The sequence below is a fragment of the Amaranthus tricolor genome, chromosome 5 (genome assembly GCF_026212465.1).
Source record: "Amaranthus tricolor cultivar Red isolate AtriRed21 chromosome 5, ASM2621246v1, whole genome shotgun sequence".
Taxonomy (NCBI): Eukaryota; Viridiplantae; Streptophyta; class Magnoliopsida; order Caryophyllales; family Amaranthaceae; genus Amaranthus; species Amaranthus tricolor.
This window is the reverse complement of record NC_080051.1, coordinates 18,553,109-18,564,504: the sequence shown is the minus strand read 5'-3', so window position 1 is coordinate 18,564,504 and position 11,396 is coordinate 18,553,109. Positions and strand designations below refer to the sequence as shown.

General features: G+C 33.6%; 1 protein-coding gene across 1 annotated transcript; it reads right to left on the bottom strand.

Annotated features, from left to right (window-relative positions):
• Window positions 1-1,449: 1,449 nt before the first annotated feature.
• Window positions 1,450-5,915, bottom strand: LOC130813159 (ankyrin repeat-containing protein At5g02620-like). Its single transcript, XM_057678917.1, has 4 exons — window positions 5,407-5,915; window positions 4,659-5,159; window positions 3,524-3,933; window positions 1,450-2,521 (listed from the first exon to the last, which is right to left on the bottom strand). The coding sequence occupies exons 2-4, from the start codon at window positions 4,999-5,001 to the stop codon at window positions 1,637-1,639; spliced, it is 1,638 nt and encodes a 545-aa protein (XP_057534900.1). The 5' UTR covers window positions 5,002-5,159; window positions 5,407-5,915; the 3' UTR covers window positions 1,450-1,636.
• Window positions 5,916-11,396: the final 5,481 nt, after the last annotated feature.

Sequence of the window (11,396 nt, the reverse complement as noted above, 5' to 3'; positions counted from 1 at the left end):
GAGAACAACCTCTCAAGCATATATCTCACAATTGAGATCTCATAATACTAATACATAGAAGAACACTCTCAACTTTTTTACAATGTAATAGCCCTCTCACAATATGTTTATGTGTGTTGTGGTAATTTGATAGAATGATGTACCCTTATATAGAGGCTTATACATCATTCTAAAATCCCCACTTAACTCATCATCAATAGCACATTAACACCCAACATTTAACATAGCAATAAACTCTATACTAATGCATGACAATAAAACCATATTAAAGTTCACCATTATTCCTAGTTTAATTGCCCCTTAAATACACCATTAAGTGACACATTAACTCACCCATAAATTAGCAATTAATTATATATTTAATTGCCTTTTATTGCACCCTTAATGTTGCTCCCAACATAATATGTCTTCTTTTGAGTAATTGAGTCACTACCATCTCACAGATAATTTTGCATTTGTACTAACAATATGGATATGTTTACGCTGAATTGAGCTGTGTAAAGATTGTTGAAATAGTAAAAAAATATTAAAAGTTGAAATTTGGGGGACACAACAAGATGGCTAAGAAGATCAACAATGGCTTGAAAAGGATGAAATGAGAAAATATATAAAAGATGTAGACTTACAGTTTGAGATGTTAGGAAATCAAAATAAATAAAACCAACAAATTCACGTGGAAGGTCACTGGAAATTATCCATCAGTTCATTTAGCCGACCTTAATCTTTTGGGATTAAGGCAATAACATTATTGTTATTATAATAGTCCTCTATATTTTTATATGTAAAGATAAATTGATTAACATTGAAAAAAAAAATAGCACCTAAGCAACTACTTTCCTAGAATTAATATTGCAATACCACATTTGAAAAGCTTTAAATGTTTTAATAAATGTAAAGAACGGGTGTGTTTATATGTGTGCGTATGTACGTGTGCGTGTGCGCGTTTGTGTGTGAGAGAGAGATTCAATAAGAAGGGTGTTTAAAACGTTGGATTGTTGCTGAATGACTAGCTCGTTCAAGTCAGGATGCTGCTCATTCGAGCGGTCAGTATGCATCAGCTTCTGGCTGCATTCGTGCCTTTTCCACGCAATATCTTGGTCTCTACTTCATTCTAGCATATTCCAACAACTCTAATTAGTGTCCTATTTCCTTGATCACCAAGGCTAGTCTCATTACAATCATTCACATATTTGTCTCATGTGCTACACCAATTCATGGAATGCTCTTCACCAACTTAAAAATTGTATGTCCAAAACTTGTTACAACATGTTTTTGGGATGAAAAAAATTCTTCTAAATAGCATTGTCATGTAACACCATGACCAAGCGTTCCTCATGTTTTTGGAAAGCATAAGACTAAGATTTACTACTCCTTAATATTTGTGTTAAACCCGAATATTACACTACAACAAATACTATGCTAAAGCAGAAAAGAAGCAAAATTACGTTCTTCATTGGAAACTTTCTTTTTTCTTATCTCTATTTCATAACCACAATGGTGGTTTTGAATGATAATTTATAGACAACAGAAAAATCTGATGCACAAAAAGGTAACAAAATTTACATGTAAATGTTGATCATATATCAAGTTATTTTGTTAAGGATATACATTGGACTATGTAACTTGCATCAGTTAATTAGATTGCATACATCTTCTTAAACTTCTCAGCATTCAGAAGCTCTGAATCCGACATTGCGGAGACTGACCAAGACCGTGACCTGCTTTCTAGCGAGGATTTCCTAAGGCTCTTCAAGCTTCTCGCCTCTATTCGATGTTGTATTACCCAATAACACATGGTTCCTAAAGTTGTCACCATGATCGTCGTTCCTATGATCGTCACCCCAATCGCAAGCCATCTCTCTTTAGCTCCTACAACTATAAATGATAGAGCCAAAAACGAGACTGAGATCAGAACACACGCCAACCACATAAGCTTGTTTATGATCGCCATCATTTGCTTCTTCGCCTTGCTTTCGATGACTACCACAGAGGTTTGAACAACGACAACAGCAAGAGATATGAAAAGGGCAACTGAATCGAAAACAAAGAAGATTAAAAACGCAGCTTTTGGTGCAATATTTGCTTCTCCAAGAGAACTTCCTGGCGGAACATGATCAGGGTCGTCGACATACTGGCCTGGGACAGTAAAGATGGCAGCAAAAGCAACGGTTGCTATGAGCACTGCAACAACAGTGGTAGAGTTGATGGCATTGTTGAGGCCTTCGGTGTGCATCTTGTTGAGCCGTTTTGCAATGCCTTGGACATGTTTTCTTGTTTGTCGGGTGTGTTTTAGTTGATAATGGACTTCATGTTTAATGTCACTTACAGTCTGTTTCAGCTCACGGGCGTTATTGCTGGTTGCTTGGGGCTTGATGACTTTGGCACTCTGAACACCATGCTCCCGCAGTGTCTCTAAAATTTTTTGATGTCCCATTTTCTCAGCAGTGTCAAAGGCGGTTTCACCTGCCCTGTTGACGGCTGTGGTGTCTGTACCTTGTTCAGCTAACAATCTCGTTACAATCTGCATTATCGGGAATACGAATCAGATAGCAATCAAGCATGAGTTTTCATAATCAAATTGATAGTGTTTGTTCGACTTAGCTATACCGAACAGCTAGAAATGTTCAGTCACAAGTGAAAGAGTACTGAAAGCAGATTGGATTTCGGGTCATCAACCATCAGTCCCATCACAGGCCTATTCTGTAATGCTCGAAATCTCAGATCAATAAAGTCAATGTCTATGTTACTTAATCTCGAGATGTGGGATACTGGTACGTGTCAAAGTGTTGGATGCGTCTAATGTTCAATTTCACGCTTAAAATGAAGTGTCTAAGTGCCATATAATGTCCGAGCATCAAGGATCGGACACGGGTACGTGACGCAAAATAAAGTGTTCAATAACATAGGTCAATGTAATGCGACAAAATGTGTAACAGAGTTTCATAGGCAGCATGTGAGTAGTGAATCCAAGGCCAAGGTGCTAGAACCTATCATCATTTAGTTCTAAATGTCTAACATAAAGTTCAACGTGGAGAAAATCCTGATTGTAAGTTTCATTCTACTGAGTAATAATCATGTTATACTAATGACTTCTACCTCAGTGTCACATGATTCGCTAATTTCCTTGCGAATCACGAATCAAAAAGCGGATTATGGTCGATTTTAGGCTATTTCAGAACCATTTTGAGCGAATTGCGAATCCAAAAGGCGAACTAACTAGCGAATTATGTTTCATTGATCCAAGTATCAAACACAAATAAAGTTATTCCAACAAAAGATGCACATCTTTAACATAACTTGATTTGTTTGATGCAAGTTTTAGTATCAGATTGTTTCATTCATAGTTAAGACTTTTGAATAATGATTCCAATGCCAACGAGCTTAAAGAGCTATCATGATCTAGGTCTCAATTTTTCTTTGTCAAGGGTTCGAGTAACATAGACCTTCGTGACGAGCACAAGCACAAACATTATACATCAAAGTGAAGATCAAAAGTGAGATGGTAAACAGGAGAAACGCCGACCTGAAGCCTTCCCTTTCTTGTTGCTATATGCAACGCCGTATTGCCCTTACTATCAGTCATGTTGATCAAAGAAGGATCAGCCTTAAACAGCTCCTCAACCACTTCAAGATTCTGACCCTTCACTGCCATGTGAAGTGCCGTCTGTCCCTTCCTATCGGTCCTTGTAGTAATGCTAGGCTCTTTCCCTAAGAGAGCTTTCACTACAGCTACATGTCCATTCCTCGAAGCTGCATGTAAGGCCGTCTTACCATTACTTCGACCAATCGTGGCTAGCCCACATCCCGATTCCAAGAGGAAATTCACAACATCAGTGTGCCCTTGTGTTGCAGCAGTCTGCAAAGCTGTTGTGTTGGATGTATCATAGGTCATTGAAAGATCAGGATGTGCCTCCATCAGCACTTTCAATGTTTCTGTCACAAATTCACAGACAAATGTCAAAAACCGCTAAGAGAGTATAACATGTTATGGGGCCTCAACCATCGGCTTAAGCTTTTGGTTAAGTTGGTTCTTTGACATGGTATCAGAAGCCAGCTGACAAGAGGTCATTGGTTCAAATCTCAATTACAAGTGGAATATTAAGAGTCATGTTCTGCATTCACAGTTCTAGCCCAATAGGCTCTCGTGTGAGGGGGCGCGTTAGAGTATATAACATATTATGAGGCCTCAACCATCAACTTAAACTTTTGGTTGAGTTGGTTCTTTTACATAATATCAAAAGCCAGCTGACAAGAGGCCATTGATTTGAATCTCATCCGCCCCTTATTTAAAGTGGAATATGAAGCGCCCTGTGTTGCATCCACCCTTCTAGCCCAATGGACTCGTGTGAGGGAGCGTGTTAGAGTATATAAAATTTGACAGGGCCTCAACTATCAACTTAAGCTTTTGGTTAAACTGGTTCCTTGACATGGTATCAGAAGCCAACTGACAAGTGGCCATTGGTTTGAATCTCAACCAACCCTCAATTAAAGTTGAATATTAAGCCCTGCATCTACACTTGTAGCCAATGGGCTCTCATATGAGGGACGTGTCAGACTATATAGCATATTATGGATCAACCATCAGCTTAAGCATTCAAATACATTAGAAAAACATAACCTAACCCATAAGTATTCATCTTGCAAATTGAAAAACATACCCAAATCCCCTTGTTTTGCAGCAACATGGAAAGCATCATACCCATTTTTAGCTCTAATACTAGCAGAAACAGGGTCATAATACTTGATCATCTCCCTAACAACATCAACTTGCCCATATTCTGCAGCTGAATAAAGGGCTGTTTCACCTGCCTGATTCTGTTTTATCAACAATTCCTTTAATTCTTCTTCTTCTTCTGTGTTCTTCAATATCTCAATTACCTCATCTAAATTTCCAGATCTTGCAGCAGAATGAAGCTTGGTATCATCCCTTTTTCCAGTCAGTTGCTTTGTCATCTTTCTCTGTGGAGCTTTTGACTGTCCCTGGGTTTCTTGAAGTTCCATATTTATCAAATTTCCTTACACTTCACTCCAATTTACAATTTTTTTCACAAATTCATACTCCACCTCAAAAGCCCAGAATCCAGATCAAAAATTCCCTCCAGAAATTATCAGCATTTTTTATTAATATATAATCAAAACCTCTATTATTCACCAATCACCTGTTAACAGATAAAAAAAATTAGGAAAAAAATTAAGAACACTTTGATTATTCTACGGCATTTATGGTACCCAGAAAACAGGACCATGGATCCATTAAAAATGCAAAAAAAAAAAAAAAAAAAAAAAAAAAAAAAGCTAGTAAATTAAAAGATGGGTATTTAAAATTCAGAAATGGGTAACAATAAAATCAAAAAAAATAAAATAAAAAAAATTGCACAAAAACAGGAAACAGAGAGAGAACTTTACCTGAACATGAAGAAAGCAGCTAATTTTGCTCTCCTCCATCAAATGCCTTAATATAAGTAAATAAACAGAATAACCCTTTATTTTTAATCAAAGCAAAAACCATTCCTTAATGAAGGGTTTTTCTCCTAACTTGTATAGAGACATGATAGGAGGGAGGGACTAGGGGAGAAATCTTTATGGGTTGATTTTGCTGGGTGTGCTTTAAAAATTCAGGGTATTTTTACAGTTAAAAGAAAGGAAGAAGACAATAAGAAAGGAAATGGCACATGATCAGCAACAAAAACTTTATAATGGTATGTTGAAATAACGAAAAATAAGTTAACCAATAACCAATAATGATAAAGATGGAAACTTTATGTAAAGGTTAGATTGCTGGATTCAGAAATGGAGGAGGGAGAAATCGAAAGAGATTTAAGGCGCTAAAAGCTAAAAGAATCAATGGTGTGTGTGGTATAGAATATATAGTCTATACCATACGCTATTGATTCTTTTATCTATATTATAATTGAACTCGATCAATTCGATTTTAAAAAGTATTTACAATTTCTAATCCCTTTTAATATATTTGACTCGAAAACCGAGTTGTTGTTTATAGGTATTCAAAACAAATTTTATATTTATTCGATATTGTAACTGAGTCTAATTTAACTCGAATTCAAAATGAATTTAAAATTATATTAAAATTAATGTGAACATAAAATTCAATTTTACACCCACATAAAACTCATGACTTGAAATTAACCTCATAATCACCTATATAATGGCCAAATGACAAGACTACAACCACGCGCTGTTAACGTCACGTCATTGTTCATTGCATAATTGACATTCCACTATTCTACCATCAAATAATGTGTCTAATCCTTTGCCTTTCACTACCCACAAAGGCACAAACACATGGGACTAAATTATTGATAAAATTTATTTTAGTCATCCCTTCTTTTATAAATTTACTAAATTAGGTGGTGGAGAATCGAATTTTGTGTGAATTAGATTTATTTATTCCTCTTTTATATTTCCTACCTTTTAAAATACTTTAAATTTAAAACGTTTAACTTTTCACACAGTCTAATACACTGTTTTAATTCTTAATATTTCTAATTATGTATATTAAAAAATGGAAAATTCTACATAGTAACCCTGACATTTTTGGTTTTTCCATGTAGTACCCAAAACTTTTAAAAAATTCACGCGGTAACCCTAAGGTTTACCAAATTATTCCCCCATGACCTTTTTGCACATAAAACATTAGAAAAACGTCAGCAAACGTTAATTTCGAATCTTTAAAGCTGTTGTACGCCTATTTATGCGACTCGCCATTTCAAATGAATAGATATGATAAAAAGATAAAGGACACTCCCAATATCCCGCACAAGGCAGGGTCCGAGTGGGGGGTTTTCTTTTTCCTGAAAGATGCAGACAAACCATAGCCATTCCCCCAAGAAGGGAGTAAAGAGAGATGCGCGCAGTCGAGAAACCCCCAATTGATACCTGCGCCCAGTATGGGTCGAACCCCGAATCTTTTACTCATATGCAAATGCTCTATCCATTAAGCCACAAGCACTTTTGGTAATAGATATGATGATATTGATTCTCAAAAATTGTTGCAATTATCATGAGACTAAAAATTTATCTGTACCACATTACAAGTAACTAATAAATAGTAAACAACCCGGACATTTTAGGTACTATGAGCAAAAAATTAAATTTGAACCCTCAAGATACGAAATTAAGAAAATAAAGTTTTAAGAAAATAAAGAAAAAAATAGAAGAAAACAAGCATCAAAGTAAGTGTATTTTTTATATTAAATTAAATAAACTAATGAAACTTTATTTAGATTTGTCAATTTCATTCATTTGGAGTTAGCATATTTTTCATATAAAAATAACTACATATCATAGACCTATACAAAAATTTCTAATCAATCATCGTGATTTGTTAATCACCATAAAAAGACAAAAAAACAATAATTAAAAAAAAATAAAAAAAGATAAATTAAAATAACAAAACTCTTAATCTATCAAATCTTACAACATAAGACTAATTTATTAACCTCACAAATAACCATTATTTACTAAGATTTTCTCAAAACTAGTAAGTTCTACTTATAAATGTGAATACAAATCCAGTGACAGTAGTACCGTTACTGTCAGTCATTCTAACCACAGTACATAAAATCATCGAATTAAGATTTAAAAGTTGGATTTGTAAGAGTACCATTTGACAAATCAAAGGGCTGGCAGCTAAAGTACTCCACTAATCAACTCCTACACAAGTTGATCTTTTGTGGGAGTATTGGAAGTACTCAACCATGATAAATTTATTCATTTTTTAAATATATTTCATGATATTTTTTTGACTTTTGAAGGTAATATTTTGTCATCCGATCAAATTGAAGTACATCATAAGAGTTTTTAGGCTTATGCATAAGGCATAATAAATAAACACAATAATAAATTATATTTTTACATTACGAAAAATTAACCCCAAGTATTAACTGAGATGAAAATCAATCAAAGTAACAAAAACTGATACAAAACATATTTTGTGAAAAAGTAAAATAATTGTATAAATGAGATAAAAATATAAGTTAGATATAAAGGTTAGATTTTAAATATGTAAGTTAAATAGGCTATTTCTATGGGAAAAAGAAGCATTTTATTAATACATATATCTATACTATACACTCATGCAGTCGAATCACGTGGTTTGCTCACATTTAGACCGTATCTAAAATTATCTAAGAGATCCCAAGGAAGTCTTTTAGTAAAAATATAGACAATCTTATATTATGTTTAACTTTTTCACGAATGAAGTGAATATAAAGCTGAATGTGTGTTAGTGCGCTGATGATAAACTTGATTGTCAGATAAATATATAGCACTTTAGTAACAAATTATCGAACATGATTTAGAGACAACATTAGTTACACCGGCCTCTATATTCAACTTCAATACAAGACTTTGATGAAATGGGTTGTTTTTTGGAAGACCAAAGTTAAAATTATATCACAAAAAATACACATAACCTAAAGTACGGCATCTTTTCCAGTCCGCATCTATAAAGGCTAATAATGAAGTAAGGGATGATTTTTATAGGTGTAAACCAAAATTAATAGTTCCTTTAATTATATGGGGTGAACCATAGCTAAATTAACTAACAAAACTTGAGATCACACATATATTAAACAATAATGAACCCTTCACTTAAAATAACTTTTATGATACATTAATCAGCTGATCTCTGAGAAAACAGTCCCATAGGAGGTCCGGCCTATTAAAACTTATTTAAAAATAGATGATAACTAATTTATTGTACGCTTACTTGGTAGGGTTTTAGAATACCTCAAGTAGACATTTATGATACATCAAGTAGGGGTTCAAAGTATGTTAAGTAAGCATTTGGTATACCTCAAGTAGGCATTTATGATACCTTAAGTAGGGGGTTTAATTGAGATACCTCAAGTAGATATGTAGGATAACTCAAGTAGACATTTAGGATATCTCAAGTGGGTTACAAGATATCTCAAATAGACATTTAGGATACCTCAAGTAGGATTTTATGAGATCTTAAGTAGACATTTAAATTTGTGACCACTAATAGTCTATGTAGGAGTCAAACCTACATCTTCCACGCAATTGCATAGTGCTCTACCAATTAATCTTATAAACTTTATGATGCCAAATAACTAAACTCTATAAAAAAAATGATTAACAAGTCGCAAATGCAGTAGTAAAATATACTTTGGGACCTTAAACCCTACTTACGGTTATTAAACCCCTACTTGAGGTTCTCTAAACACCAACTTGGTATAATTTAAACCCCAACTTTGCATAGTGTAAACCTCTACTGGACACCTTGATATACTCTTAATCCATACTTTATAAACATTTTATCACTACTTGAGTTACCATAAACTCGTAGTTGAGGTACATCAAACCCATAATTAACACTCACTAAACCCCTACTTAAGTTACATTAAAACCCTACTTGATGTCCCCTAAATACCAGCTAGTTATACTCTAAACCACAACTTAGCATGGCATAAAATCCTATTGGATATGCTAAAAAAAACCCCTTTGCATGCTATAAAATCCCAACTTGAGGTATTCTAGTTACCTATTTGGTACATCCTAAATGCCTATTTGAGGAACCTTAAATCTTAACTTTGTAAGCACACAGAAAACAAACCACATACACAACTCTAAAACCCTACTTGAGATTCCTAAATGTCTACATTAGGTATCCTAAAACCCTACTTGAGGTATATTAAATGTCTACTTGAGGTATCTCAAAACCTTACATGAAGTATTCTAAATGCCTACTTAAGATATACTAAATGCCTACTTGCAATATTGTAAATCCCTACCTAACGTATCCTAAATGCCAACTTGAGATATCCTAAAACCCTACTAAATAAGCGTGCGATTACACTACATTTTTAGTATTTTTTTTAAAATATATAATGGGCGAGACAATTAGAGATGATCTCTCACACATTTTGTCAAATAATAATTCGTGTACATGATAGATATATGAATTCATCTAAATTTATAGTTTGCCTATAGAGTATGTATAAATTACAAGACAGATTGTGAAAGACCCACATGCATATTGCATGGCACTAATTAATCTAATCAACAGAGAATATACTTGATGGAATCCAAACTATAAAAACTAACCTTATGAGTGATCACCAATACTATGTTCACACACACACACATATATATATATATATATATATATATATATATATATATATATATATATATATATATATATATATATATATATATATATATATATATATATTATAGCGTCAATATTTATGGATTATCTCTTGTTAAATGTTATTGAAAAACGATAGATTTTCTTGGTCTTTTTAATTTGTTTCCTATATTTTTATTTTGTAAAGCTAAACGGCAATAATTAATTTGCTTAGAATAATTGAATAATGTCATGTGAAATGATGCTACATAATTGAGAATTGAGAGTATTGACCATAATTAATAATAGTAATCTCTATCCGATCCACGTCATAATTGATTCTATATTTTGATAAACAACTTGGTCATTCCTTCTTAATAATAAATGGTACATGGTAGTTTTGGACATATATACAACTAGATTAGCGTTTACCCGCAAAATTGAGAGTGGGATAGATAGTTATTCATATAAATTTCAAAGTAAGAGTTTGATAATAGGATCAAAAAATTCTCATTAGTGAAAAAAACTTATATGTTGCGATTTTATCTTCGTAATATGCTGCAGTTTTGACACGCAGCACTAGTAATAGTAGCATATGACACAATATTATATACTGCGGTTCAAAATATCACATCAACTATTTAAGATCGTCGTCGTCATCAATATCATGATGACTAGTGTATTTACTTATAAAACTATTATTAATGTGGAAAAAGGATAATGAAAGACGACATACTTTATCCTTAGTGAAAAAGGATGCAGCCAAAGAGACCTTTAAATTAAGAAAACTTGCAAACAAAAGAAAAATGCAAGATAAGACAAGTAGCAGGTAGAAACTAGCAACACAAGACAAGTAAAACGTAGAAACTAACAACAAAAGAAAAGTAAAAAAGCAAATAACATAAACTAATTAAAGAAACATAAATAACAAACAAAAACACACACAAGTAATAAACCTGGGAAAGATAACTGCCAATGCTTTAGGATACGAATTTGGCGTCTCCAGCTAGTATTATACCATGTCAAATCCTCAGAAAGGTGAAACTTGCTCAAGCTATTCCTAATATGCTTCTCATGTGTTGTTCGAGGCCTACCGCAACCTCTCCTACCATCATTCATGATTTCCCCATTTTTACAGGCGTGTTGGCGCTTTTTCTTTGTGCACAAATGCTCTTAATTTATTTTCACGGGTCTTTGCAAATATATTTGCAACCCCAATCGCTCTCTAGAAACATGATTCCTAATCTTAGCCATTTAGTGTGTCCACACATCCACCTTAACA

Coding starts and splice junctions, on each gene's coding strand:
- LOC130813159 (XM_057678917.1), bottom strand. CDS start 5,001: ATGGAACTTCAAGAAACCCAGGGACAGTCAAAAGCTCCACAGAGAAAG. Junction 3,934..4,658: donor TGCAAAACAAGGGGATTTGG/GTATGTTTTTCA, acceptor AATTTGTGACAG/AAACATTGAAAGTGCTGATG. Junction 2,522..3,523: donor CAAGAAAGGGAAGGCTTCAG/GTCGGCGTTTCT, acceptor CCGATAATGCAG/ATTGTAACGAGATTGTTAGC.